This window comes from Oryzias latipes, chromosome 9 (assembly GCF_053564925.1).
Source record: "Oryzias latipes strain Hd-rR chromosome 9, Olatipes_Hd-rR_3.1".
Lineage (NCBI taxonomy): Eukaryota > Metazoa > Chordata > Actinopteri > Beloniformes > Adrianichthyidae > Oryzias > Oryzias latipes.
This window is the reverse complement of record NC_136245.1, coordinates 33478874-33503170: the sequence shown is the minus strand read 5'-3', so window position 1 is coordinate 33503170 and position 24297 is coordinate 33478874. Positions and strand designations below refer to the sequence as shown.

The 24297-nt window shown below is 44.8% G+C and overlaps 1 protein-coding gene across 6 annotated transcripts; it reads left to right on the top strand.

Moving 5' to 3' along the window:
* The first annotated feature begins 575 nt into the window (after positions 1-575).
* On the top strand, positions 576-24297 carry camsap1b (calmodulin regulated spectrin-associated protein 1b). Of its 6 annotated transcripts, none has more exons than XM_078953307.1 (19): positions 579-979; positions 2060-2226; positions 7237-7499; positions 11121-11282; positions 12442-12522; positions 13361-13420; positions 15650-15791; positions 16021-16160; positions 16258-16354; positions 16441-16564; positions 16877-16962; positions 17197-17284; positions 17382-19632; positions 19703-19839; positions 19925-20139; positions 20796-20898; positions 20985-21097; positions 21662-21780; positions 22626-24297. In XM_078953307.1, the coding sequence occupies exons 2-19, from the start codon at positions 2061-2063 to the stop codon at positions 22920-22922; spliced, it is 4644 nt and encodes a 1547-aa protein (XP_078809433.1). In that variant the 5' UTR covers positions 579-979; position 2060; the 3' UTR covers positions 22923-24297. The 6 variants fall into 6 exon arrangements, with proteins under 6 accessions (XP_078809434.1, XP_078809433.1, XP_023813969.1 ...); XM_023958201.2 differs by having other exon boundaries at positions 16441-16597; XM_023958203.2 differs by lacking the exon at positions 13361-13420 and adding an exon at positions 12803-12835.

Below are 24297 nucleotides of genomic sequence, written 5' to 3'. Positions count from 1 at the left end.
AAATAGGGAGACATTCAAAAATAAATACATCTTCACGTTTTTTTTCTTCCAGTGTAAATGTTCAATTCTTTAAGAAAAAAATCTGATTTTGTTTTCAGAAGTAAAAAATAAAATGCCACACATTAAATTGACATCCATCCTTTAAAATGACTGAATGGAGACCACGTGACTGGAAGAACAGCAGTGAATGACATGTGCCACATTTCACCGCTAGGTGTCGCTGTTGGTCCAGATTACAAAAAGTAGACTCCTATTATACAGCCAAATTCTATTAACAGGAGAAAATGGTTTAAATTAAATAACAGGTTTTTTGTTTCATTTTAAATTACAATACATTTAATAAATAAAAAAGAAACACAAACGTTTTTTTATTTATTTGAAGGTCTTGGTTAAATGTACAGTATGTTAAAGAACTCGTCTGCTAGCTATGTATATAAAACTTAAAATTTTAATTAAAAAAAGAAATATGATCACAGAAGTAACTCGAGTTTCCATTGTTGTTGCCTCTTGTTACTATAAACAATATGGAAGGCAATCACGCATGCGCGCTTGGAGAGACTGGATCGAAATTTCATTTCTATTGGCAAAGCGCGAATACACTCCCTGCGCGCGCGGTGGACTTCGAGTCCCAAAAGAAATAGTAAATCATGTGTTTGCCATGACGCGGTTAAAACAGAGATAGAGGTTTTTCTTTTCCCCCAAACGGAGGAATCTTCCATGTTTTTCACCGAGAGCCCACCTCTTCCTGGCTCTACCTGAGGGCGCCGCGGAGCGGGTGTCACGCAGGCCGCGATTCGGGTTCTGCTACTGGGAGGAGACCTGACAGATTGGCCGTCTTGCTAGCGTTATTAGCTGACTATGATGCGTGGCTGGTGTATTGTCTGCGCTGCGGGGCTCCACACATCAAGGCAGGTCCTTGGATAATTGATCCATCCCGGCAAGAAAGAAGGAGACTCGGAACCGCACCGCACCTTTCAAGGTAATGCCTTGCGGGCTAGCTAACGTCATTCACGGGTCCAATGGATGCGGCTGGACAGCTAGCAAGCTAACGGTTAGCTGGCGTTGGTTGACCGCTTCTCCGTGGGGCCGAATCGCAGCCAAACCGACCTTCTAGAATAGAAAGAGATGCGAGAAAACCAGCTGCTTTTTAAAGTAATAAAAAGGAAAAAATAAATAAATAATAAAAAACTTAAATTATTTATTTTGTATCATTTTCTTCATCCACTGAATGCATTAAGCCACATTTAAGGCCGTTATTATTAGAAGCATCATAGAACGAATATCAGGCTAAAAAAAAGACTTATTTTGTTTTATTGAGGCTGTTTTAAGACCCCTTCCCCATCCACTCATCCTACTGTTATTATTTGTACTCTATTAATCAGGGATGGTTCATAAACTTTTAATCTCACTCTGCATGTTGTCAATATATATATACATATATATTTAGAGAAGCAACTTAAATATTTTCTTTCAAGACATTAAAGCAATAAAATGAAATGATTCACCAAAGAAGCTGTTTTGAAACAGTATTTTAACTGGTTTAGGGACCACTACTCTGGAGTGAATATTTGATATCTTTATTACAAAGTACTCTTCATAGAAAGAAAAGACTTAAAGCAAATCCTACACACGTCATGAGGATGTGCACTAGATTACAGCACTTTTGGTTCGCAACCTTCAATGTTATGTTTGTATAGATAGTTGACTAGATTTTTTTGTTTGTTTGTTATCAACATAACATTTCAATCTTTCAAATGGGGTAAATTTCAGCTCAGTGTCCCCAGACCGCCCTTTAGAACACAACAGCTTTTCTCTGTCGCTGTGAATACCAACTGTGTCCACCCTGCTATTAGGCATTTAACTTAATTACTGTAATGTGTGTGCAAAGATGCCACTTGTTTGGACCACTGCAATGTAACGCTGCTGAAGTCAGCTTCCATAGAACAATAGTTCTTTGCATAACTTCAGGAAAAGCCGCTCTAAGATTCATATTCTGCCATTGAAGATGATAATAATAATATTATTAATAATACTAATAAAGATGATGTTTGTCTTTAAGGATGGATGTTGACTTGTGTGCTGGCGGGGACGGTACCAGGAGAAAAGGGGAGCTTCCTGGGGCTGCAGAAGGCACCATGGATGTGGTACCTCTGGAAATGTACGACTCCGCCAGGGCCAAAATAGCTGCCAACCTACGGTGGCTGTTTGCCAAAGCCTTCGGTATCGGTGAGTTAAACTTCTGTCTTTTTTCATCCTTTGCAAATGTAAAACAGGTTTCCTGTTTCGTGTTTTTTAGGCACTGCTAATATGGCTTTTAAACTAAGTATGTATTCATAATGCATAATTATTTCAATAAAACGTTTTTTTCCAGTTAGGAAATAATAGTTTCAACAAATTTACAGCACAAAAAAAACCAGAGGCTAATAAATACACGATCAGAGCGATTATTAAGGAACATCACAAAGGTTACGCCCCTTTTTTATTGACAAAACAGTTTCTTTCTGTGAAACTTGGTGTATGTTTTCACTCAAGCATCGGTGCTTTTGCCTTTCTTTGTGTTGTAAGAAAGTTGGCAACTATATACTTTAAAGAATCTTCCTTTTCCAATGTGAGATCTACAAACATCTAAACAATAATTCTTCAGAAACTAAGACATCCGTGCAGAATTCCTAAAGAAGGTGAAAGATGGAGCAGGAGCTGCTGAAACTCAGCAGACCTGCATGTTCATCCTGAAGCTGTTGCTCAGTCCTCTCACCAACAGTTACATTTGTAAAATATCCTTCTGTACAGTAGTGTAACCTTTGCTTATGTGGTGTTTCTCTAGTACTTTTACATATCTTTAACACAGCTTGTCTTATTTGCCGTCATATCATGCAGCTTCTTATAATTTCACACAGGTATGCAATCGTTGCAACCTCCGCTTTAGTGCTGTGAGCCAGTGGGATTTTACACAGACTTGGAGGCACTGTGGGCCAACAGACAACATTCAGTGACCTGTTCTGATTGAAAATGCTGATTTCTGTGCCGACCGTTCAGATTGTATCAGTGCTTTGATTCTAACTAAACTTTCTGGACAGTTTTCTTTCTCTTTGTTTGACAGAATGTGTTCTCGTAGAACAGCATCTTCTTGTTTTTGCTTTTAACATTTGACGGCAATTACCTAAGTAAATATGATTGAGTACCAAAAGCATGTCGTGCAAAAACTCAAAGCCATACATCCACATGCACACAAACACATGCACAGAAGCAAATTTTAGTTGACGTATGAACTATTAAGCAGATTTCTGCCAGATGAAGATGAAATCCCTGCCCAGAGTTTGAACTTTACTTTAGTGTCTGGTCATGTTTTCACTTGGAAAGGTAATTTTTAAGCGACTTATGCCTACAAAGTGTGTGTACAGACTTTTGTGCTGGCAAGTTAAGTTAAATCTCTATAAGGTTTTTCTTTTTCTACACTCTTTACCAATTGATCTCCAGGAAAAAGAGGTTGACTAACAATTAGCATTTGCTGGAATGTTAATTGATAAAAGACTGCTCTGTGTTTGCTGGGTGTCTGCTCAGTTTTTCAGCTAAAGCTTTTTTTAACCTTCCGTCATGGTTTACAAACGGACCGTGAGGCTGTAGAGAGTTCCCTGTACAGTGAAATTATTATTTCTCAAAAATAGGTCTACAGCTTTAAGGCCCGTACACACCGGGACGAATATTCGCCAGGCGTTATTCGCCAGCGTTTTTCGTCACGTTTTTTGTGTTCACACCCAGGCGATTTTCGCTGACGATGAGTGGAGTGAACATGCAATTTCATTCCCTGACATTAGATGGCGCTTAATGTAAAACAGAAATACTCCTGTACACAAGGTGGCGCTGCGCAACTTTACGCTTCTTAAAGTCGCTTTTCACTCAGAAGAAGAGAGCAAGTATTTACGCGCTTGTCAGAATCAAACAAAGAAAACATGAATATTTCAAGCACCAGTTGCTCCAACTGGTGCTTGGTTCGGGGATATTTTAGAATGTCCGTCATTATTGCTTCGCGGCAGTGTAGACGCTACTTGGCGTCTATCTTCTTCGCTGGTATGTGTGCTCAGCAAGGCAGTTTTGTGTTTGAGCGCCCCCAAGTTGTGTTTTACTGTAACTTCAGAAGCTCCAGACACGTGAGCAAAAGCGCCGTTCTCATTGGTCGAGTAGATTTCGACGCGACGCGTCGAAAAAAAAAACGAACCCGAGGCGTTTTTTTTTTTCGACGCTTTAACGCCTGGCGTTTTTTCGCGTCGGTGTGCACACTCTCATTGGTGCCCTTTGTTTAGTCACGAGGCGTTAAACGTCGGCGAAAATCGCCGGCGAAATTCGTCCCGGTGTGAACAGGCCTTTAGTCTTGTCTGTGTCGTCTTCCCCCCTCAATCCATCGATTAGTACACGTGTGAATGACATGCTTGACCTGCGTCACGTGGTCCCAGACCTGATGGACCCTCCCCTCTGCTTCTGCAGATGATGACATTTGTGTCTAACAGGCCTCCCACCAATTGAATGATTGAATTCTGCATTGCTCTGTTGTTTTCTTGGGTCTCAGTAATAAGCAGTGGCTTTCATGGCGGTTGCATCACTCATGGCTCTGTTTAAATGACTACTCATTATTTCTGTGACTTTTATGAGATAACATTTGTTTTTTGTGGTCTTTTGAATGTTTGAGGTCATCACTTAACACATAAACAGTGACACGCTTTCTAGTTTCATTGGTTTTTCATGTTCATGATAAAACTGTGATCTCCTCTGACTTTGTACGTCTCTGTGCTCCAACGTTCAGTGGGATGTCCTGGCTTCCGTTCTTCCTTTGGAGGCTTCCAGGCATTTACTTGATCATGCTGCTGTCTGTCACAACAGGCTAACTAGGCTGGAAGATGTGGAGGAAGAGCACACGAGGAAATGCGGAAATGATGTTCCTGAGTTTATTTGGGAGGGGGTTAGAAGCCTTTCTGGGAAATGGAAGCTGACAGACCAAAAGGGAGGCAGCTGCTGTCATCGTTCCCCATGGGGGGGTCCATAAATCACTACCGTTTTATTTCCCCGTTGGTGTCCGCTGCTGAGCTGAGCTGATTGGGATTTGACTGACAGAAGAAAAGCTAGTTTCATGATGGTATCCTGATACGACCCTGTGATGATTGTAGAGATTTGCATGGATTCAGATGGATTTTCTGTGTATTCATTGGCCTCTTCTTTGCTGTCACGTCTTTGGTTTTCATCTCTGCATTTGCGGACTTCCTCACAGCTGCTCCCAGCCTTAGCGACACGGTGATGAGCGTTTGAACCTGTCATGATGGCGCGCACACTGCTGACACCGTCTCTATGCGCTGATCACGGTACAGAATCGTTCACGGCCGGCTGATTTTGTCGTAGCCCACCCCGGGTCTTGTTGCCAGGCCACGTTTTCCCGATCCACCCCGTCTCTGGGTTGCTGAAGGTCTGTGTGTGTCGGGGCGGTTGCTGCCACATCCCATTACTGTCTAGAATGAAGCCAGACATAAAAATGAGCCACGCTGAGACCCCCTTTGTTTTTTCCTTTATACTGTGTGCTCATATTCTCTCAGAAGGACCCAACATGTGGATTATTTTGTGATAGATTCATGGTGATGCACAGCAGCTTGTGTGCAGAAATCAACATGAAGGCTGCAGGTAGAAGCTATTTACTTCATGAAAATGCTAAACATTCTTATGCATCTAAAAACACAAATATCCTGGGTATTTGACCATTTTTGCAGAGAAAACACATTTTACAATGTTAGATCTCTTGACTAAATGTAATTACGAGACGAGTACCAGTAAAAGTGAACCTGAAAACCCGGTGATTATAAGAAAAGGGCTGCTAGAACAAAATCACAATGCTTTTTAGTTCTCTAGCAGATTAAATACTGCTCTACAGCAAACCTGTGCTGTCCCGGGTTAGGTTTTAAAAAGCACAGTTGTTGATATATTTAATACATTATGGATTTAGTTTGCACTCCATGATGTCAGCGGCTTTGACTTTTGCCCTTATTTGGGCTTCTCCTCTGGCTTGGGGAATTACTGCACCATCCAAAAGAACAAAGCCCACCCTGCTGGTGCTTTTCTGCTTTTGTGGCTCTAGTCAGTGTTTGCTAACTTCACACCTGAAAAACCTCCTCTCTGCTTTTTGCTTTGCTGCATTCCTGCAGCCTGTTGACTGAGAAAGAAGTTAAACCTGTCACAGTCTGAGCTTTAGCTTCTCAATCTGCTTTGTGTTCTAGGTTTCATATTCAGGATCATATTTTATTCACAGCAAAGCTTCATATTTTCCGTTAGAATGGGTTGATACCACGTTCGCAGTTCTGATACCAAGATATTCCTGTTGCATATCTGCCAATACTGCACCGTTATCATGTTTTACTTTCTTAAACACAGAAAAACGCCTACAGCGTGATTCAAACTGTGCAAGTCTGCTGCTTTAATTGAAAAGTTGTTCCACGTTTGGCATTGTTTTTCAGTTTTAAGCTGCATTCACACCGAACGCGATTCGTGTGTCGAATTTGCTTCAACCAACCATCGACTGTATATCTCAGTTCCAGTAACTGCATGGAAGACACGTTGAGAGATCAGGTGTATTTATTCTGAAGAGCTCTACAAACACATTGATAATCACAATTCCATATCTGGGTTCATGACATCATTCAGAGATTCTCCCGCCATCGTCTGGATGCCAACCGCTTTCAGCGGTACTTCTGTCTCTGACCCAGTTTGATGACCGGCTGTCCTGCATTAGTCTGAGGAGGAAAAAATATATAAATGAAAGTAAAATTAGACATTTTTTCTTCATGTCTCCATGCAAATAAGGAAATGACCATAAAGGTCAGAAGGAGAACGATCAGATTCTCCTCTGAGTTGGTTGTGGACTTCACCCTGTGATCACATCAGCAACACTTAATGGGCCAAAGCTGAGTTCCTGATTGGTTGTTGACGCGGCACCACGCCAGACGCTCAGAATGTGCAGCAGGATCCCTGCCTGATTGCGTCGGTAGATTGACTTAACATTGAAGCGGAACTGCTCAAATTCCGTTTGTGAATGTAGCTTGATGACATCAGTTATCTTTTTCACTGCTTTTCCCGCCTGCTTTGCTCTCTTTCTCCTGAAAGGCCAGTACTGGTGCTATACTCACTCCACGTGTCATATAGGTGCATCCTGGTCCTTCAGTGCCATAATAATGGAATAATGAACCCATGTCTCCATCACAGACCACATTCCAGAGGACTTGAGGGACCCCTTCTACACAGACCAGTACGAGCAGGAACACATCAAGCCCCCCGTCATCCGGCTGCTGCTCTCCTGCGAGCTCTACTGCCGCGTCTGCGCCCTCATCCTCAAGACGGAGCAGGCGGCCTCTCTTCAGTCCCACCTGTCCGTCATCCAGGCTCTGGCCAGGAAGGGCATTTATGTGGTTGAGAGCGACGATACACCGGTTACAGAAGAGGACCTGGCCAGTATGCCCATCAAGATGGTAAGTGGTGATAAAACAACCAGGAGTCCACACTGACAGTCGATGCTGGGTTGTGGTGTGGATTTCCTTTAAGATGAGAAAACAAACAAGTTCAGATGCATTGCCTGTTCCATCTGATGAATCACTGCAGGAAGTGTTCCCATCATCATCATCATTGTCGTTAGTCTGAGCAACAGGATGGTTGATGCACTGAGAAGCTTCTGAGTGATTTGAAATGACATGGACGGAGGAATGTGTTGTTGAAACCTCAAGTCTGTGTCGACTACTTTACACAAGAGCTTTAGTCGTGTGTTTGGTTTGGTGGAGCAGACACACCGCAGCTTTATCAGTTCTATTCAAATACAAGCAGGAGTTTGACTATCATGCTTGCTGTGTAAATAAGGCTGAGATTTGAAGGTGGATGACGGTTGTGACGATGACATTAGTAAAGCTACTCTGTCCAGGACTGTCTTGGTCAATGACCTACACAGGGGGGTTAGGGGTGCAAATAAAAAGTGATGGTCATGACCAGGTTACCAGGTATTTACTTACAAACCTCTAAGAAAAAAGGTTTATATTTTCTCTAAAAAAAAAAAAAAGACTGTTTCTGTTCAGGACAGTCTTTATTTGCCAAATAATGTTTCATAAAGTGCTTGGAAGGGAATGTGATCAAGCAGGTTTATGTAGAATCCCACCTCTATTATGCTCTACTTTAATTATTTATAGAGTTGGCATATTACAAGATTTTGCAAGACATGGTATCCATGTAGTTACCGTATTTATAGTTTATCTGTCCAAGTGAGATTATTTAACATGGTGATAAATATTCACCATACCAAAGAACAAAACTGCAGTCCTCATCGATGATCATCAGAACAAATGATCGCTCGTCATCCGATACACACGGCCATCTTATTTTCAGAACTGCTTGCTCGTCCTGATCTTTTTGGATCTGGTCAGATGAAGTTAGTAGTTTGATCATAATTTCCATGTCACGATGAGATCCTGTTTCCAAGTCTCTGAGATCACATCACACTGGACAGGATAAACATCAACAGGCTCGCTTGTGCTCTGCCATCTCCTTCCTTCCCTCTTGCTGCCATGGTAACCAGCTGTAGAGTTGAAAAGGTCTCTGGTCCGCGGACGGGTTAGGAAGTGATGTTTGTCTGCGCCGGCATTGAGCGGTCTGTCAAAATAATCCACAGACGGACACAAAGCCCAGTGAGGGATGGAAAATCCTGAGTGATGCACTGCTGGGTCCCTCCTCCCCCCGTTTGCTGACTTGGCATGTGGTTTCCATAGCAACCTGCATTTCCTTTTCATGTAATGTGTTCTTGAGCGTGTTTCCGTACCAGACGGGGATGCTTCCAGACAACTCCGCCTCCTGACTTGGTTTGGGACAACAGCTGGGTGTTTATAAAACCTCGAAAAGCGACCTGCTATCTGGGGTCGGCTCAAACCCATTGATGTGAGCGTGGAAGCGGCGTCTGTCGATGCGCATTCGCAGAGCTTGGGGCAGCCTGGTCTTCATGGGGATTTGGCAGGGTGTTGGGGGAGAAAAAACACAGCACATCAGGCTACTGTTGTCTTTGTGTATTTATTGATTTGTAGAAACTGATCCCCCTCCTTTTACGCTAACATCTCACGCTAATTTGCTGTGCATAGCTATTATTGCTATGCATATTTATCCGATACAAATCTTTCTTTTGTGTTTGTCTGGTGTAAAAATGCTGCCTTTTAAACAAAAACCTTTGTTGTTAATCCAGACAATACCTTTCAGGACTGTAGCATTGCTGTATTGAAGGTAGCAATCTTAATTTTTATACAAATAAACTTGGAAAAATAAAACGTATTTGACTCAAGCAAGTGTTTATTTGGAGATATTTATTTTAATCAGGTATTCTAAAAATGAGCCGGAAGCAGACTATAAATATTTCTTTTACATCCCAGTGAACCTTTCTCTGTGAGATAATAAAAAACTAGTAATAGTATCTGAGAGAAAAGTAACCTTCTGTGTATGCGTCTTCTCTTCCTGTGTGGTCTTATCTCATTTATTTTTTGGGGAACATTTATTTTGTAAAGATTTTCTCTGCACAGTCGGTCTTGTTGTGGAGAAACCTCAAGCCTCGTTCATTATAGTAATGATCTTAATCTCTGCGTACTTCCAACACCAATTGGATTAGATCGGCAGAGTGTTGCATAAAGTTCAGAGGAGAACAACAGAGAGCTTTATTCTGTTTGGTTCTTGACTGCAGAAAAATACACTTTTCAAGATTAATTGAGCAAAAAACACAGATCCAGATTAAATCCAGGTTTTTTTTTTGTGTGTTGGTTTAACAGAACTTTGTCGTTCTGAAATCTGTTTGGACTGCTAACCCAGAAATCCCAAAGAGGACCTTCAGATTGAATTAAACGATTCTGAGCTGCTGAATCAAAGATTTACTCTTTTATTGATTGATAGTAGATTTTCAAACCATATAATAATCCAAGATTAATCTGACTTTTCTTCCCTTAAGAACATATGTGAGAATATTTCCTAATCTATCATCATCATTATGCCCTTTCAAGATTGTTCTGTTAGAAAATGTCTTATTAGAAACATTTAAGGCATTCCCCCCCAGGGGTCTCCTCTAGTCTTATAGCAGGGTTTTTGGAACGCTTAAAAGATTTTGGTTGGAAGACCTCAAGGATCATGCTGAAGAGTAAGTAAAGGGTTAAAAGGTCAGAGATGTACGCTGGAGCTGGACCGTGCAAGTCTCTAAAATCTAAAAGTAGAATTTTAAAATCAATTCCAAATTTGACTGGTAACCAATGTAAAGCAGAAAACAGGAGTGATGTGTGTCCGTTTACTGGTTCCTGTTAAAAGCCTCACTGCAGAGCTTTGGACGAGCTGAAGACGGTTTAGGGGAGGGACGTTTGTTAAAACGGGTAAAAAGAGAGTTGGAGTAATCTAAACAAGAAGAAATGAAAAGCGTGGATAACTGTTTCCAGGTCAGATCAAGAGAATACAGTACAAATACTTTTTGATTTTGACACGTTCCTCGGATGATAAAAGTAGTTTTTTATGATCTGTTTTGAGTGACCTTGCAGAGACAAAGACCTGTCAAACAACACCCCAAGATTTTTGAGGCTTGACGGGACAGAAGAGCTCAGAGACCCAAGGCGTTGTCTGATGGAAGGGATTTTATGTTTTCTGGGTGTTTAAGTCTAAATGATTATTGTTCGGCCATGTTTTAATGCTCGTTAAGCAAGTCAACAAATGTTGGAGTTTGTAGTAATCATTTTCCGGGGAGGAAAAGAGCAGTAAAGCTGGATATCGTCTGCATAGAGATGATATGAGATGTGGCTGAATTGATTAATAAGTTTCCCAAGAGGAATCGTATATAAAATTAATAAAATAGGCCCTAGTACAGAACCCTGTGGAACGCCACAAGTCATTTTTTAAATTTCAGCGCTTGAGGAACCGACAGCCACATTAAAAGTTCTTCCACTAAGATACAGAATAAACCAATTTTAAAACTGATCTTTTCCAACATCACGTAAAGATTATAACATTGTTTTATTTTGGTAAACCTGAATTCTGTTTGGACTTGAAGCTCTTAACATGTTGAATAACCCCCCGCTTCCCTGTTTCTCCCCCAGAGTGCTCACATGCCAATGATTGACGCCCTGATGATGGCGTACACGGTGGAGATGATCAGCATTGAGAAGGTGGTGGCTTCTGTCAAACGCTTCTCCACCTTCAGTGCCTCAAAGGAGCTGCCCTTTGACCTGGAGGACGCCATGGTCTTCTGGATCAACAAGGTTCCAACGCACAAACGAAACGTCAGGAATCAGCAGCACATTGACATGAAAGCAGCTTATTCTTTTTTACAGCCATTTGAGGGTTTCACATGAAAAGTAGTGATGTTGATCTCATTGAGAGAAGAGTGTGTGAGTGAAGCACAAAGGAAAGCAGTGTGTTAGGCTCCTGTTGTTCTCCGTTTAATGTCTTCAAGGCCTCCAGCACTAAAAGGAATCAAATGAATCTTTCATGCTTTTTAATGGAAAAAAGAATTCTTCCAACTACAATAAAATGGGTTTTTAGTATTAGGAAACATCAGATTATAATGAGTAGTCTAATGTTTTTATCTACAGGTTGCTAATGTAGCAGATTAAAAAAACTATTTTATTGGTTGTCACACATGAAATAAATTTGTAATTTTTTATTATTCGCTTCCAACGTTCAAAAAAACCTTGATTATTGGAGCTTTTAAAATTGTAATCTTGATGACACATTTTTTTCATTTCAAACAAAATTTCTGCCCAGACAAATTTCATTTGTTCATTTTTATATGTAACATCAGGTTTTGGTAGATTTTCTGTATTTTTTCTTTTGTGTGTGTTATTTTTAAGTTTTATTTGACTTTGACTATTGTGGGTTTTGCTTTCTTTAAAGGATGCGAATGAACACTTTTTACATAAGTCTGCAATTTTGCAAAACAGATTTGGTTTTTTATACATTCAAATTTTAGGTAAAATTGGTAAAATAGTTAATGTAAAAAAAATGATATCTGGAAATCTGAACTCTCCTTGCCAGAATCCGACTTTAATGCTCACCCACATGACAGAGATGATATAGCAAAAATAAAGATGAATTTACTCTAGACTTGGCCTTTTCCTCACAGACCTCCTAGTTTTCTGTCTTTTAAATTAATTTAGATCACACACTCTCACTGATTATGTTGTGTAGTTTACTTTCTGGACTACAAGGTACATTTAGCAACCAAAACAGTGAAGTACGGTGATTTGACTTCAATTCCCAGAATGCTAGGAGAAGGCAATTGGTCAGAGGAGTTGATGGGAAGTTTTTCTTTTCTTTTTTTTTTTTTTGTGAACTGGGTTCAGTCTCTGCAGTCCTTGAGGGATCGCCTAAAGCGCGGTGACGGTTTACCACTAACTGGATGTAACGTATCTTCTGCAGGTGAACATGAAAATGAGGGAGACGACAGAAAGGGAGCACAAAGTCAAGCACCACCCCCTGGAGTCTCCCAGTCACCAGAAGGTAAAGCCGATCCCGTCTGCTGCATTGAGAAAAGTAACAAACAGAAACAAAGTACTGCAGACTTTCTGTCCGTTTCTGTTTGAAAATGGGATTCGAACCAGCAACGTCCTCCTTAGTTCTTCCTGTGAAATGTCTGTCAGTGTTCTTTTTCAGATCTTTGCTTCTTTGAGTCACTCTGGAAGCAGACACCCTCCCCTCCTTTTGCTTGTGACCTGTTGATCTGTTCGCTCCTGTTTCTCACCTGTCCCTTCCTCCCCTCTTATCCCTGCAAACTGGATAGTCTCCCTCCAAATGGTATTGGAAGCTAGTCCCTGTAAGTTGGATGCCAGCCCCCCCCCCCATACACGCATAACTCCCCCGATCCTCTGCACGCTTAGTTTTGTGTTGATGTGCGAGCACACTCCACCATGGCTCATTCAAGCTCATTCTGTGCCGCTTGTAGACCAGGAATTATCAGCGAGGGGGAGAAAGTGGACCCTTTTTGTTGAGTTTTTCCCCCTTGTGTCAAATATGTAACAGAGGTGTAAAGTTCCTCCCACTGTTGTGACGTGACCCCATAGATATTTCCTCAACCCAGCTTTGTGTGCTGCCTCATTTCAAGCTTCGGCAGGATGTTGGTTTCTGTGCACAAGTCCATGTGGTATTTGCTGAGACAGTGAGAACGGCGAGCAAATCCACGCCCTTTGCTTTGCAGACCCAACCCAGTCCACCTCTTCCCACCGATCTGCTTCGTCACTCTCCTCTCCTGTTTCCGATGAGCTCCTCTGACAGTAACTCTGCTCTGCGTGTGTGTGTGTGTGTGTGTGTGTGTGTGTGTGTGTGTGCGTGTGTGTGTCAGCCTGATGTCACGCCTGAGCCGGCCCACTGCATGCTGGACCCACAGGAGCCCTTGGAATCGGTACAATGTTTGTGATCGTAGGGAGGAGAACTCTTTGCTATTTAGAAAAAGGCCCGTCATTGGTCGATATGCTGAGTTCACACTGAACGCAATTCGTGTGGTGGGGGCGTCCAGTTTCAATGTCAAGCCAGTGTTATCGGGGCACAATGTTTTCAAAGCATCAACTATATGAAGTTTGGCGAAGAATTTGTCACGTCAACCAATCAGGGACTCAGCTTTGGCCTGTGACGCTGTGATGATGTAATCAGTGGGTGGAGTCCAAGACCAACATGGAGGAGAATTTCATCATTGCTCTTCTCTTGAACTTTTATTTGTATGGACACAATACTGAAATGATTGCCTAATTTTACTCTTATTTTAATTTTTTCCCTGGACGGACTAATGCGGGACAGCAGGTCATCAAACTGGGTCGCACAGAGAAAGCGCCGTCATTCAGTAGACGGTGAAGCTCGCCGTGCCTTAATAAACCCAGACACGGAGACGTGAATTCTTTTGTAGAGCTCCTCACAGTCAACGAACCTGAGCGGTCAGCGACATTCGTGTCCTCCATAATGTATCTAAAAATCTTTGACGGCAGCTTCTCCCGCATTTAAGTATCGGGCCGCGACTTTTATGTGCGTCAAAACGGGTAACAGTTGAATTTGATACGCAGATGGTGTTCAGTGTGGACGCAGAATTATGCTCTCCCATTTATCCTTCTGAGAACCAGAACATTCATTTATGTCCTCCTGGGCTGTTTGTGTCCTTTGACTCATTTTAAGTTCTCTTCTGAGGCCTATCGGCGTAAATAAGGACGTTGTTGTCTTTCTTCTTGGGCACACTTGATGGAGTCTACAGAGGTCATCCATTGTTGTGCTGGTTCTCAGGAGAGTATTGTCATGAAAGTTGTCAGTGCAGTTGCTATTAGCTCCTTCAGTCTGTTGTTTTTAGGATGTTTATGGTGGATAATTTCATGTAGTGCACTTAATTCAGTTATTGAACACATCTATGAAGTCATGTTGTTAGTTTGTAACAGTGAGTTGTAGCTCAGTTTTGCTTTAGTCTTGTGCAGAGCAAATAACTGAAGGCTTTTATTTATGTTATTTTATTTTATTTCTAATCTTTTTCATGATATTTTTCTGTAGTTCCAGGTATTCAAGTTACAAACTGACCCGTCAGATGCCTCAATAAAAGTAGGCGGAGCTTGCTGGCCCCTATTTCCAACATTCAAAACCTTTGACAGGTTTCAAGTAACCTGCTTTTATGTGGTAGGGGGTGTGGCCTTCCAACAAGCACACCCCTGATTGGCCAGAGTAATAGCCATAGAAACGGACCAATCACTGCTAATCGACTCTGTGTAGCTCCAACATGGCGGCATCTGTATCGTGAAAACAATTACCGTAATTGATTCATGTATTATGTTTGTAGCTCATATGGTTATATATTTATTTATTATTCCCAAATACTACATCGCTCGACGGCCTCCGATATTATCCTTCAATGTTTCTGAATGTACATATTTTTGACATTACATATTTGAGGTTTTTCTAAATTTTACATTTACTCTTAAGTTTAAAACTAAGCCATTTTCTGCTAATGCATCACACTCATCCAGTTCTGGTATTCAGAGAATAGTTGCATCAAACGCATGTCTTCATATCTGCAGTATTACAGTGGAATTAGATGATTGAGGTGTTTGTTCCTGTAGTGGTTGGATAGCTTCTACCATGAACAGCTGCTTCATTCATGCTCTTGACTTCGATCAGTAACTCAGAACAATCTTTTCCGCATCAGTTTGACGCCGTTTTGGCTCATGAGGAAATGTTCAAAGAAGTGGGCCAGTTCTCGCCCCACTTTCCGTCTCACGGCGCTGTTTGGCCGTGCGGTTTAGCTGTCGGTGCTGGACTCAGGCTGTCGCTCTGCTGTGTTCCTGTCAGCGCTGCAACACCTTCACCTCATTTTCTCACAGTTCCCCAGGTCTTAAGGGTTCTCCCTCACTTCGGTGTTGATCTGCCATTGGACTTTCTCTCTGCTATTTAGATGAAGACGACTTTAGAATTGAGAGCAAATTAAAAAAATGTCTCCGAAGCTGCTGTGGAGAACCTTGACCTGGTTCATTCTGTAATTGAGCAAAACGTTAAAGCAGAGAGAAAAATCTGTGCATAGACTAACATCTCCAGGTAAGGGGGTGTTATTTGTTAAAGGCGCTTCCTTTTCATTCAAGCCTGACCATCTCCCCCTGCTGGTTAGGTACGGTATCGCCGGGAGCACTCTTCAGGACGCCAGCTGCCTTTTTTCCCACTGCTGGAAGACCTGATGAGGGACGTTTGCGATGGAGCTGCGCTCCTCGCCGTGGTTCATTACTACTGCCCAGACATCATGAAGCTGGAGGGTACGACGATTTACACGCTCACCTTAACAAGCTGGTTTTAATGCCAGCCTGTAAAAGTTTTCTGCAGCAAACTTCCTCCGCTGTTGCACATCATCTAACATTGGCGTGTGAGGCTATTTGAGTTATTCACACATGACTGACATGTTCCAGTCCTCCCAGTCTGACATTTATAGTTATCAGATCATTGAGCTGTGTGGTGAACCGACATGCTCTCTGCCTGTCTGAGCAGACATTTGCCTGAAAGAAGTTCCTTCCATTGCCGACTGCCTGTACAACATCCAGCTTCTCAGAGAATTTGCCACTGAATACCTGAATAAAAGCTGCTACCTGACTGTGGAAGACATGCTCTACTCACCCCTTGTGCTCAAGGTAAACAAACATGAATTTACTACGAAGATACATCTAACAAATACAAAAACAAATCTCCTTTTTTGAGGGGTCCTGCCTGATTTTTTTGTGTTTGTAGCATAATGTAATGGTGTTCATCGCTGAACTTTTCTGGTGGTTTGAGACGGTCAAACCTGAGTTTGTTCAGCCCAGAGATCTGCAGGAGTTTAAAGATGGTGAGCATGATCACATGCAAGCAAGTCTTGTGTTACTCTGAGAGGCGTTGAGGTGAAATAGTCATCGGGTTTAATCTTTGGTGCAGCGCGAGCCATCGCTCATCCCAAGAGTGCCCGTCCATCAGTGCCCATCTCCAACGCCACCAAGCGCAGCTTCCTGGCCAGCCCCGGCGTGGCCGACAACCAGAGCAGCCCTGAAGTCTGTAACAGGTACTTCCTGCATCCTGCAGACTCTGAGCCCCTGTAAGTCTTTCCTCACCTTCCCTTCACAGTCTGTCTTATCCTGATCTTCTCAGCAGATAGACACGGGGAGATGCACAAACATGTCTACGGTCTCATCTTATCTCAACAGCTTTCCTCCCTTTATGTACATATTTTAGAATCGTACATTTGCAGGCTTTAGCCACATATTTGTTTTGTAGGAACTGAATGCTTGGATAAAAACATACAGATATCTTTGTGAAATCTTCTGTAGACATTTTGAGCGAGATGCTCAAGTTTTGCTTTTCTTTGTGCTCTTAGTAAGGGGGGTCCAACCTTCAGCCCCTCTCACCCACTCCTACCCCTGAGGCAGCGGCAACAAAGGCAGCAAGGAGAGGACGTTTCAGGTCACTTAAATGACTTTTCCTTCCTTTTCCCTATTTTAGGATTTCTTACAGTCTTTCCTTCTTTTTCCCGGTACTCTTATAGTTTATCCCTCCTATCATAGCCCTTCCCTCTTTTTCACCTACCTTTAATGCCTTTTTTCTTGTTTTTTCCTCTTTTTGTGCCTTTTTTTCCCCTCTCCTCTTATTCCTTTCCCTTTTGTCTCCTTTTTTGCTAAAACATTTTTTCTTGCGCAGGTCTGAGAAACCGTTCAAACTCCCTGACTCAGATGGATGCTCATCACTCCAGAGGTTCAGGTGTGGCGTGGCCCGATAAGAGGCAAAGGTATCTGCCATATGTTAATTCTATACTTGTGTTTTCTGTGAACGTATACATTTTGTGTTTAGTACAGATGGTTTCTTTTCTTCCTGCTGTCTTCCAGTCGACCTCTTTCCACGCTGAGCCCCTTCGCTCTGCACTCAGCCACAGACAGCGATGCCGACCGCGCCTCTGGTGACAGCGTGAGTCTGGCTCGCTCCATCAGCAAGGACAGCTTGGCTTCCAGTGTCGCCAACGTCACCCCCAAACATCAGACGTCCTTCCACCAACCGCCACACGCTGCTTTGCGCAGAGTGAACGGCCACGGCTTGCTGAGCAACGTTAGCTTGGAGGGCGAGGAGGAAGCCATGCTGGCCGTCACCAGAACCGATGCGTCTGTCCTGCCTAGACTGGCTGAAACTGCCCCAGCAGGACCCAAACCCCCCTCGGACTCCAAACCCGCAGAAGATGGCTTTTACCTTGAACCGCTAATGCCTGCCGTTCTGAAAACGGCTAAAGAGAAGTCTGTATGTCTGAACAAGGAAGAGGAGAGCGGCGAGGTGCTTCGGTCTGCAGAAAGGGGCTCTTTCCGGCGAGGAGACGGATCTGCCGCAGCTGTTCGGAGGAAAGCTCCTTCCGGACTGAACCAGACTTTTGAGAAAGAAGAGTTGGTGGAACCGCCGCCGCCGGCCGGTTTCAGACCAGCTGTCGCCAGCAGTGTCGACTCCTCCTCCTCCTCTTCCAGGGAGCCAGCAGAAGGCTTTTACCTTCATTCTGATTCTGAGGAACAGAAGTACGGGGCTGAAATGGAAGACCTTAATGAGGAGGAAGAGGATCTGGATGAAGCTCTCACCACAAAAGGCTCACACTGTCCGAGGAAGGAGTACATTGAGGAGGCCGAAGAGGAAGAGTCGGCCAAGCTTCAAGAGGACTTGAATCTGAAGGAGCACGAGGACAAAGACCTGAACGGCGGCAGCGGCCGCTCCAGCCCTTGTCTCAGCACGCACTCGCAGGCCAGCAGCCTTGCCAGTGGAAGCGTGCGGATGACTTCCTTTGCCGAGCGGAAAGCCCATCAGCAGCGCTTTGGCAGCAACCACGACCTGCGCTCCAGTGCCTCCAGCTCCCAGAGGACCACTCCGGACGGGTCAGAGAGCAGCGGGCCGCTCGCCTCCTCCTGGAGGCTCAGAAGAGACCAGAGCCCCTCCTCTCCGCTGGGAGGGTGCGCTCGTGCAGGCGACGGTGGCGCCAACGTTCTGGCGTCTGAGATCATCCAGCTCCGCATGCAGCTGGAGGAGAAGCGGCGTGCGATCGAGCATCAGAAGAAGAAGATGGAAGTGCTGTCGGCGAGACAGAGGCAGAAGCTGGGAAAAGCCGCGTTTTTGCACATCGTAAAAAAAGGCGGCGGGAAGAGCGACACTCTACCCAACCCGCTTAAGGCTGACATCTGCAAAGACGAGTTCAACGGAGAGAAGGAAGCTTTGAGCAAAGACGACACCTGCGTTGACGTCCTGAGAGGAGAGAAAGGAGCAGAGCAGGCCGGCTCTCTGGGGGCTTTGGGAGCGGACAAAAGAGGAAACGGTGGAAGCTTCTACCTGGAGGAGGAGCTAGACCTGAACGAATGCAGCCGCTCCATCGAGCTGCTGAACGAAGCCATCGGCAGCATCCAGCAGCAGATGATGCAGCTGTCCCTGCAGCAGGAGGTGCTGATGCGGCAGAACACGCAGTCCCCGTCGGGCGCTGCTCCGCCCCTTCCTCACCCCACTGACAAAAACGGCAAGGTGGGGGGCGGCTTTCATTTTGTGGAGCACCACTCCGGTGCCGGGGGGTCTCAAACCAGGAAACCCCCCAAACTGACCTCAAGCAAGAGCTCCAGGTCCAAACCATCAGAACTGAAGATAAGCAAAGAGCAGAGCCAGCAGAGCCGGCCGACCTCCAGGACCCCGACCCAGAGCAGGTCGGAGACGTTACCGAACCCGAGGCAGTTATCTGGGGGCAGGTCCCCCAGGACAGACCAGCCCGACAGCCCCAGAAACCCCACAGCTGCAGCGACAATCGACAGACCGGGGTCCGGCCACGCCAGGACCGCCACCTTCCGCCTCCACGACGAGGCGAACATGCGGCTGCCGACCCGAGTGGATCTGACTTCAGTGTCAGTAGAAGGTCCACAGAGCTCCCCGAGAGAGTCCGAGCTCCACTCCGCCGACGGTTCTGGGAAGGAGAACGTTCCGTCTGAGGAGGGGCAGCGCAGCAAGACCCATCTAATAGAAGTGGATCTGTCCGAGCTGAAGGCCCCCGAGGAAGATGAGGGTGCTGAGGATGGAACAGCAGAAGAGGCTGATGGAGAGCAGAAGTCTGGTTTGGGATTTTTCTTCAAGGTACCTGACGATACGAGAAAAAAATGTGCTTGATTGTTGCAGAGAAGCTTGAAACTCTCCTCTGTTTCAGGACGAACAGAAAGCTGAGGATGAACTTGCTAAGAAGAGAGCGGCGTTCCTGTTGAAGCAGCAGAAGAAAGCCGAGGAGGCCCGACTCCGGAAACAACAGCTAGAGGCAGAATCTGAACTCAAACGAGACGAAGCCAGGTCATTTTTTTTTCTTCAACATTTCTGCTTCTGTAGCAACGGAAATCCTTCAAACAGAAAACGTCTCGTCTTTGTTCCAAACCAGACGGAAAGCCGAGGAGGACCGTTTGCGTAAAGAGGAGGAGAAGACGCGGCGGGAGCTCATCAAACAGGAGTATCTGCGGAGGAAGCAGCAGGAGATATTTGAGGAGCAAGGCCTGGCCAAACCCAAAACCCCCAGACCCAAGCAAAAACACAAACACAAGGCCGTCCTCCGAGAGGAATCCTCCATCGAAAGCTTCTCCAAGTGCCCTTCCACACGTAAGGAGGTCCACATCGTCCACGCTTCTGTTCTCCCCACAGCCGCAACGCCACAAACCCGGCGGGGTTTTTTATGCTGCGATTTGTGCGTCAAATCCAAGTCTTTAGCCTCATTGCTACATGGAAGACACAAATCCCGTCAGGGTTATTTATTTTAAAGAGGCATTGCTCAATGACGTTTCTCATTCAGAGCATTAGTCTTGGTAGGGGGAAAAAATATGAATAAAATTAGACGACCTTCTGTTATTGTCTTGATGCAAGTAAGAAAAATATCAATATCAAGTTCAGGAGGAGAACAAACGGCAACGACCTGATTCTTTGCTGGTTTTGGACTCACTGCTGGTTGCAGGAATCACATTCAGTGAATGTAGCGTAAGAGGGAAGGCAGGGAACGACTTTGATTCCTCTCATTACATTCAGTTATCTGTGTTACACAAGTGTGCAGAAAACCTCTGGCTCCATTTAAATCTGCTGTTGCCATTAGTGTAGCTGGAGATGATTCCAATTATTCTGAGACACGTTTCTGTATTTTCCGTTGTTTCCATTTATATCTGTCATTTTTAAATAGATGCAGTTATATAAAAAAATGTCAGAAAGATTAAAATAAGGGATGTTTAGAGTGTCTGGACACATTAACATGTGCAACCGTTCCTCAGCTGATAACTTGATCACGGCTCAGTCGGGCTCCAGTCTGTCTTTGGCCTCCGCGGCGACCAATGAGGCGGACAGCGTCAACTCTGGGGGCGGGGGCTCTCAGCGGTAAGCTCCTCCCCTACGTTGGTGTGGAGAACTCGGATCTGAATCTTGTGTTGACGTGAAACACTTGTTGGTCTGTGTGTGTCCAGCTGCGACTCCGTGGAGTCGTTTCCAGGAAGTCGGAACAACAGCCGAGCCGCAGAGAGAGACTGGGACAACGGCTCCACGGCGTCCTCCATCACCTCCATGGCTGAATACACGGGTGAATCCACACAGTCTCTGCTTGAATGTGCATGTAGCGCCTGGTGTTCACACCAGACGAGCAGGGAGGGGCTGCTTCTTTTTCTACCGTTTACTAGCGGCTGTCCCCCACCTACGGTTGGAAGAGGCTTGGTGCCAAATGTCAAAGTGGTGCAGCTCTATTCTGATATGTGAAAGACTCGGTGTCCATCCGGGCACAAACTGTATTCAGTCATTTCTCCTCAATGATGAATTTTCTAATGGTTGGTGCTTGAGTGAATTAAAGGGGGATGGGCACTTGGTGACTATCAAATCCAAGTCCCTGAACCGTGACACCGTTAATAAATGGAGGTGCTGTGTCATTGTTGTTGTTGTTGTTGTTGTAGATTTTTCAATATTTTGGCCTAACATTAAAACATAACCATCTGTGCAGCTGCTCCACTCTTATGTCTTCTACTTTACTGCAAGGCCCATCTGTGAAACGCACAAAATAAAAGAAAAAAAAGACCAGTAATGACTAAAAAATGTGTTGTATTGTTGTAAAAATGATTGTGATGAATTTTGGGTTTGATTTCTTTCTCTTTAGGTCCCAAACTCTTTAAGGAGCCCAGTGCCAAATCCAACAAACCCATCATCCACAACGCCATCTCTCACTGTTGTCTGGCTGGCAAAGTCAACGAGCCCCAGAAGAACCAGATTCTGGAGGTGAGTCCGCTCCTCCACATGGACCGAAGGCACGCCTGAAGCTTTAGAAAGCGTGTTATTTGACTCCTTAAGAGCTGCCAGCCTTTGCCTTACGCTGTGGAACAGCAGATAACCTGCTCATCTCAAATCTGCAGATGGAAAAGTCAAAGCAGAGATTTTTCAGTCGTCCACTGAAGCGCAGTGAGATAAGCAAAGCGTCTCCGGAGGATTTGCATCTCAAAGCAGGAAGAACTAGAATTTTATCACAGCGGACGAACAAAAGCTCACAGATGAAACTAAACTGCAGATAAACTCTTTCCTTATATGTTGATTTTCTAAACATGACATCATTTTAAAACAGAAACATCTCAGTGACTGGTGTGCGTGATGTCTTAGAAAAGAAAAACAAACTTTTGCATTGGAAATGAGAAATAACGGCTGTATTTTTATCCATTTAAACAAGAATAACTGGATGTTAGTTTTCATTTCTACATTAAATTATTCAACAGGTTTTTGCTCTTTTTCCTTAGAAGCACTATAAGTTAGATGAATACTTTTTTAAAGATATAATTCCTCCTCATCATCTTAACAAATCCCTGTTCCGCTATTGTCATCACGATCGGTCTGAGTCAGCGTTTCTATGGCAACCAGTCTCACCAACCAGGAGTGAGCTTGTTGGAAAGCCACACCCCTACCATTTGAATTCTGTCTGCTGTCAATCACATGCTGTGTATCAGTAAAGTACTTTTACTATTAGAGAAGCTTTTGCTTTCATGGCTCTAATAGACTGTTTTGGTACAAAAATAAATGAATAGCTTTACGGCGGTCGGATATCTCACCTTTCCCTCCATCTGCTTCCTGTCCAGGAGTTGGAAAAGTGCGAGTCCAACCACCTGATGATCCTGTTCCGGGACGGCGGTTGCCAGTTCCGGGCGCTCTACTCCTACTTCCCCGACACCGAGGAGATCCAGAAGCTGACGGGCACCGGGCCCAAGAGCATCAGCAAGAAGATGATCGACAAGCTGTACAAGTACAACTCGGACCGAAAGCAGTTCACAGTCATCCCCGCCAAAACGGTGTCCGTCAGCGTGGACGCCCTGACCATCCACAACCACCTGTGGCAAGCCAAGAGAGGCACCGTGCCAAAGAAGAGCGGGAAGTAGCAGGTGGATGCAGATGTGCCGCCGTCTTCCTGTCTGCGTCTCGCTTGTTTCCTGAATGAACTGTTGAAGCTCTCAGAGTTCACACCCGGGCGCCCTTGAGCATCTCCGCCGGCGTTTGATAGATCCCGACCCAAACAGAATCCTTTCATCCGAATCTTTGAAGCTAGCATGTGGCATTCTGGTCCTTTTCCCCGGATGAACCTGTTGGTTCGGCGCCGTCGCGGTTCCAGCCGCAGCAGTTCTTCTTCCTTCTGTTCCGGACGCATCTCCACTTTGGATGAATCTGGACTCCCACTTTTGTACAGCCCCAAAGAACTCCAGACTCCTCTGCTGTCCCGGCAACCATCGCCCCCCGCGTCAACGCTCACATCCCTCAAATCAGACTGGCATCGCCGATTTCTGCCTCACCAGGGATCTCCGGGCACCCGCAGCTCCGGACCGTCTTCTCCAGCCTGGGGTGGGGCGGGGGGGTGGGGGGGGGACACATCTCTCTCATATCTCTTGGCCTTTTCGCGCATCGTGGTACTTGATTTAATTTATTCAACCGCTTTTTAAACTAGATGCTGATCGTGTAGCACTGGATGTGTGTACTGCAAAAAACATCAACAAGGGTTATTTTTAAAAGAACTTTTGGGTTCAAACATCCTGTTTTTAAGGGTGCCTGGGGGGTGGGGTGGGGGGGCGTAAGCTTTGGTACATCATTCTCGCGTTGTGTTCCCATCATGCCGGCTGTTCTCTGACCTTTAGAGCTTCGTTGTGGTTTCTGTCCACCGGGACGCTGGGATTGTCCTGAAGAGTCGGCGCACTCATGGACACTTGTTTGCCCCCTCCCCTCAGTGTTGTTCTGCCGTCTTCATCCGCCGCCGTGAAGGGACGCCGCTCCGACCCGCTCCCATGACAGTATTTGATCCCCGCGGCTGGGCGGGGTCTGTGTCTGCGCGGCGGCGTTGTGGTTGAGTTGTGTACCGACATTAAAGAAGGTTCCCCCAAAGCCTTGACGGACGCCTGTCTGTGTTCTCACTGCAAAGGGGGAAGTGCTTTGTTTTCCTGGAAGCGGGGGCCTCCAGAACGGGCGCTGCACGAGCACTTTTCCCTGCAGACCGCTTCACGCCGAGCTCTGAAGCCGGTCTGACACTACTGCTGTCTCCAAAAACCACTCCACTCCTGATTTGCTGCATTTGGGTGTTTGTGGGGGGGTTATGGTAGATCTGTACCAGAGTATTTTTATGTTCACTAAAAGATTGTATTAGCTCACCGTTTTTGCTACACTTGTGGACTTCTCATCCGTGCGGATTTTACTGTTGATCCCATCTATTTATTTTACAATGAAAGCACTGACATCAGTTTTCAACTTAATAAAAGTCACGATTTTTTA

Excerpts from the sequence above, each read along its gene's own strand:
- camsap1b (XM_023958201.2), top strand. The coding sequence starts at position 2,061 with ATGGATGTTGACTTGTGTGCTGGCGGGGACGGTACCAGGAGAAAAGGG. Across the intron at positions 16,161-16,257 it reads ACTCACCCCTTGTGCTCAAG|CATAATGTAATGGTGTTCAT; the intron begins GTAAACAAACAT and ends TTGTGTTTGTAG. Across the intron at positions 17,285-17,381 it reads TGGCCCGATAAGAGGCAAAG|TCGACCTCTTTCCACGCTGA; the intron begins GTATCTGCCATA and ends GCTGTCTTCCAG.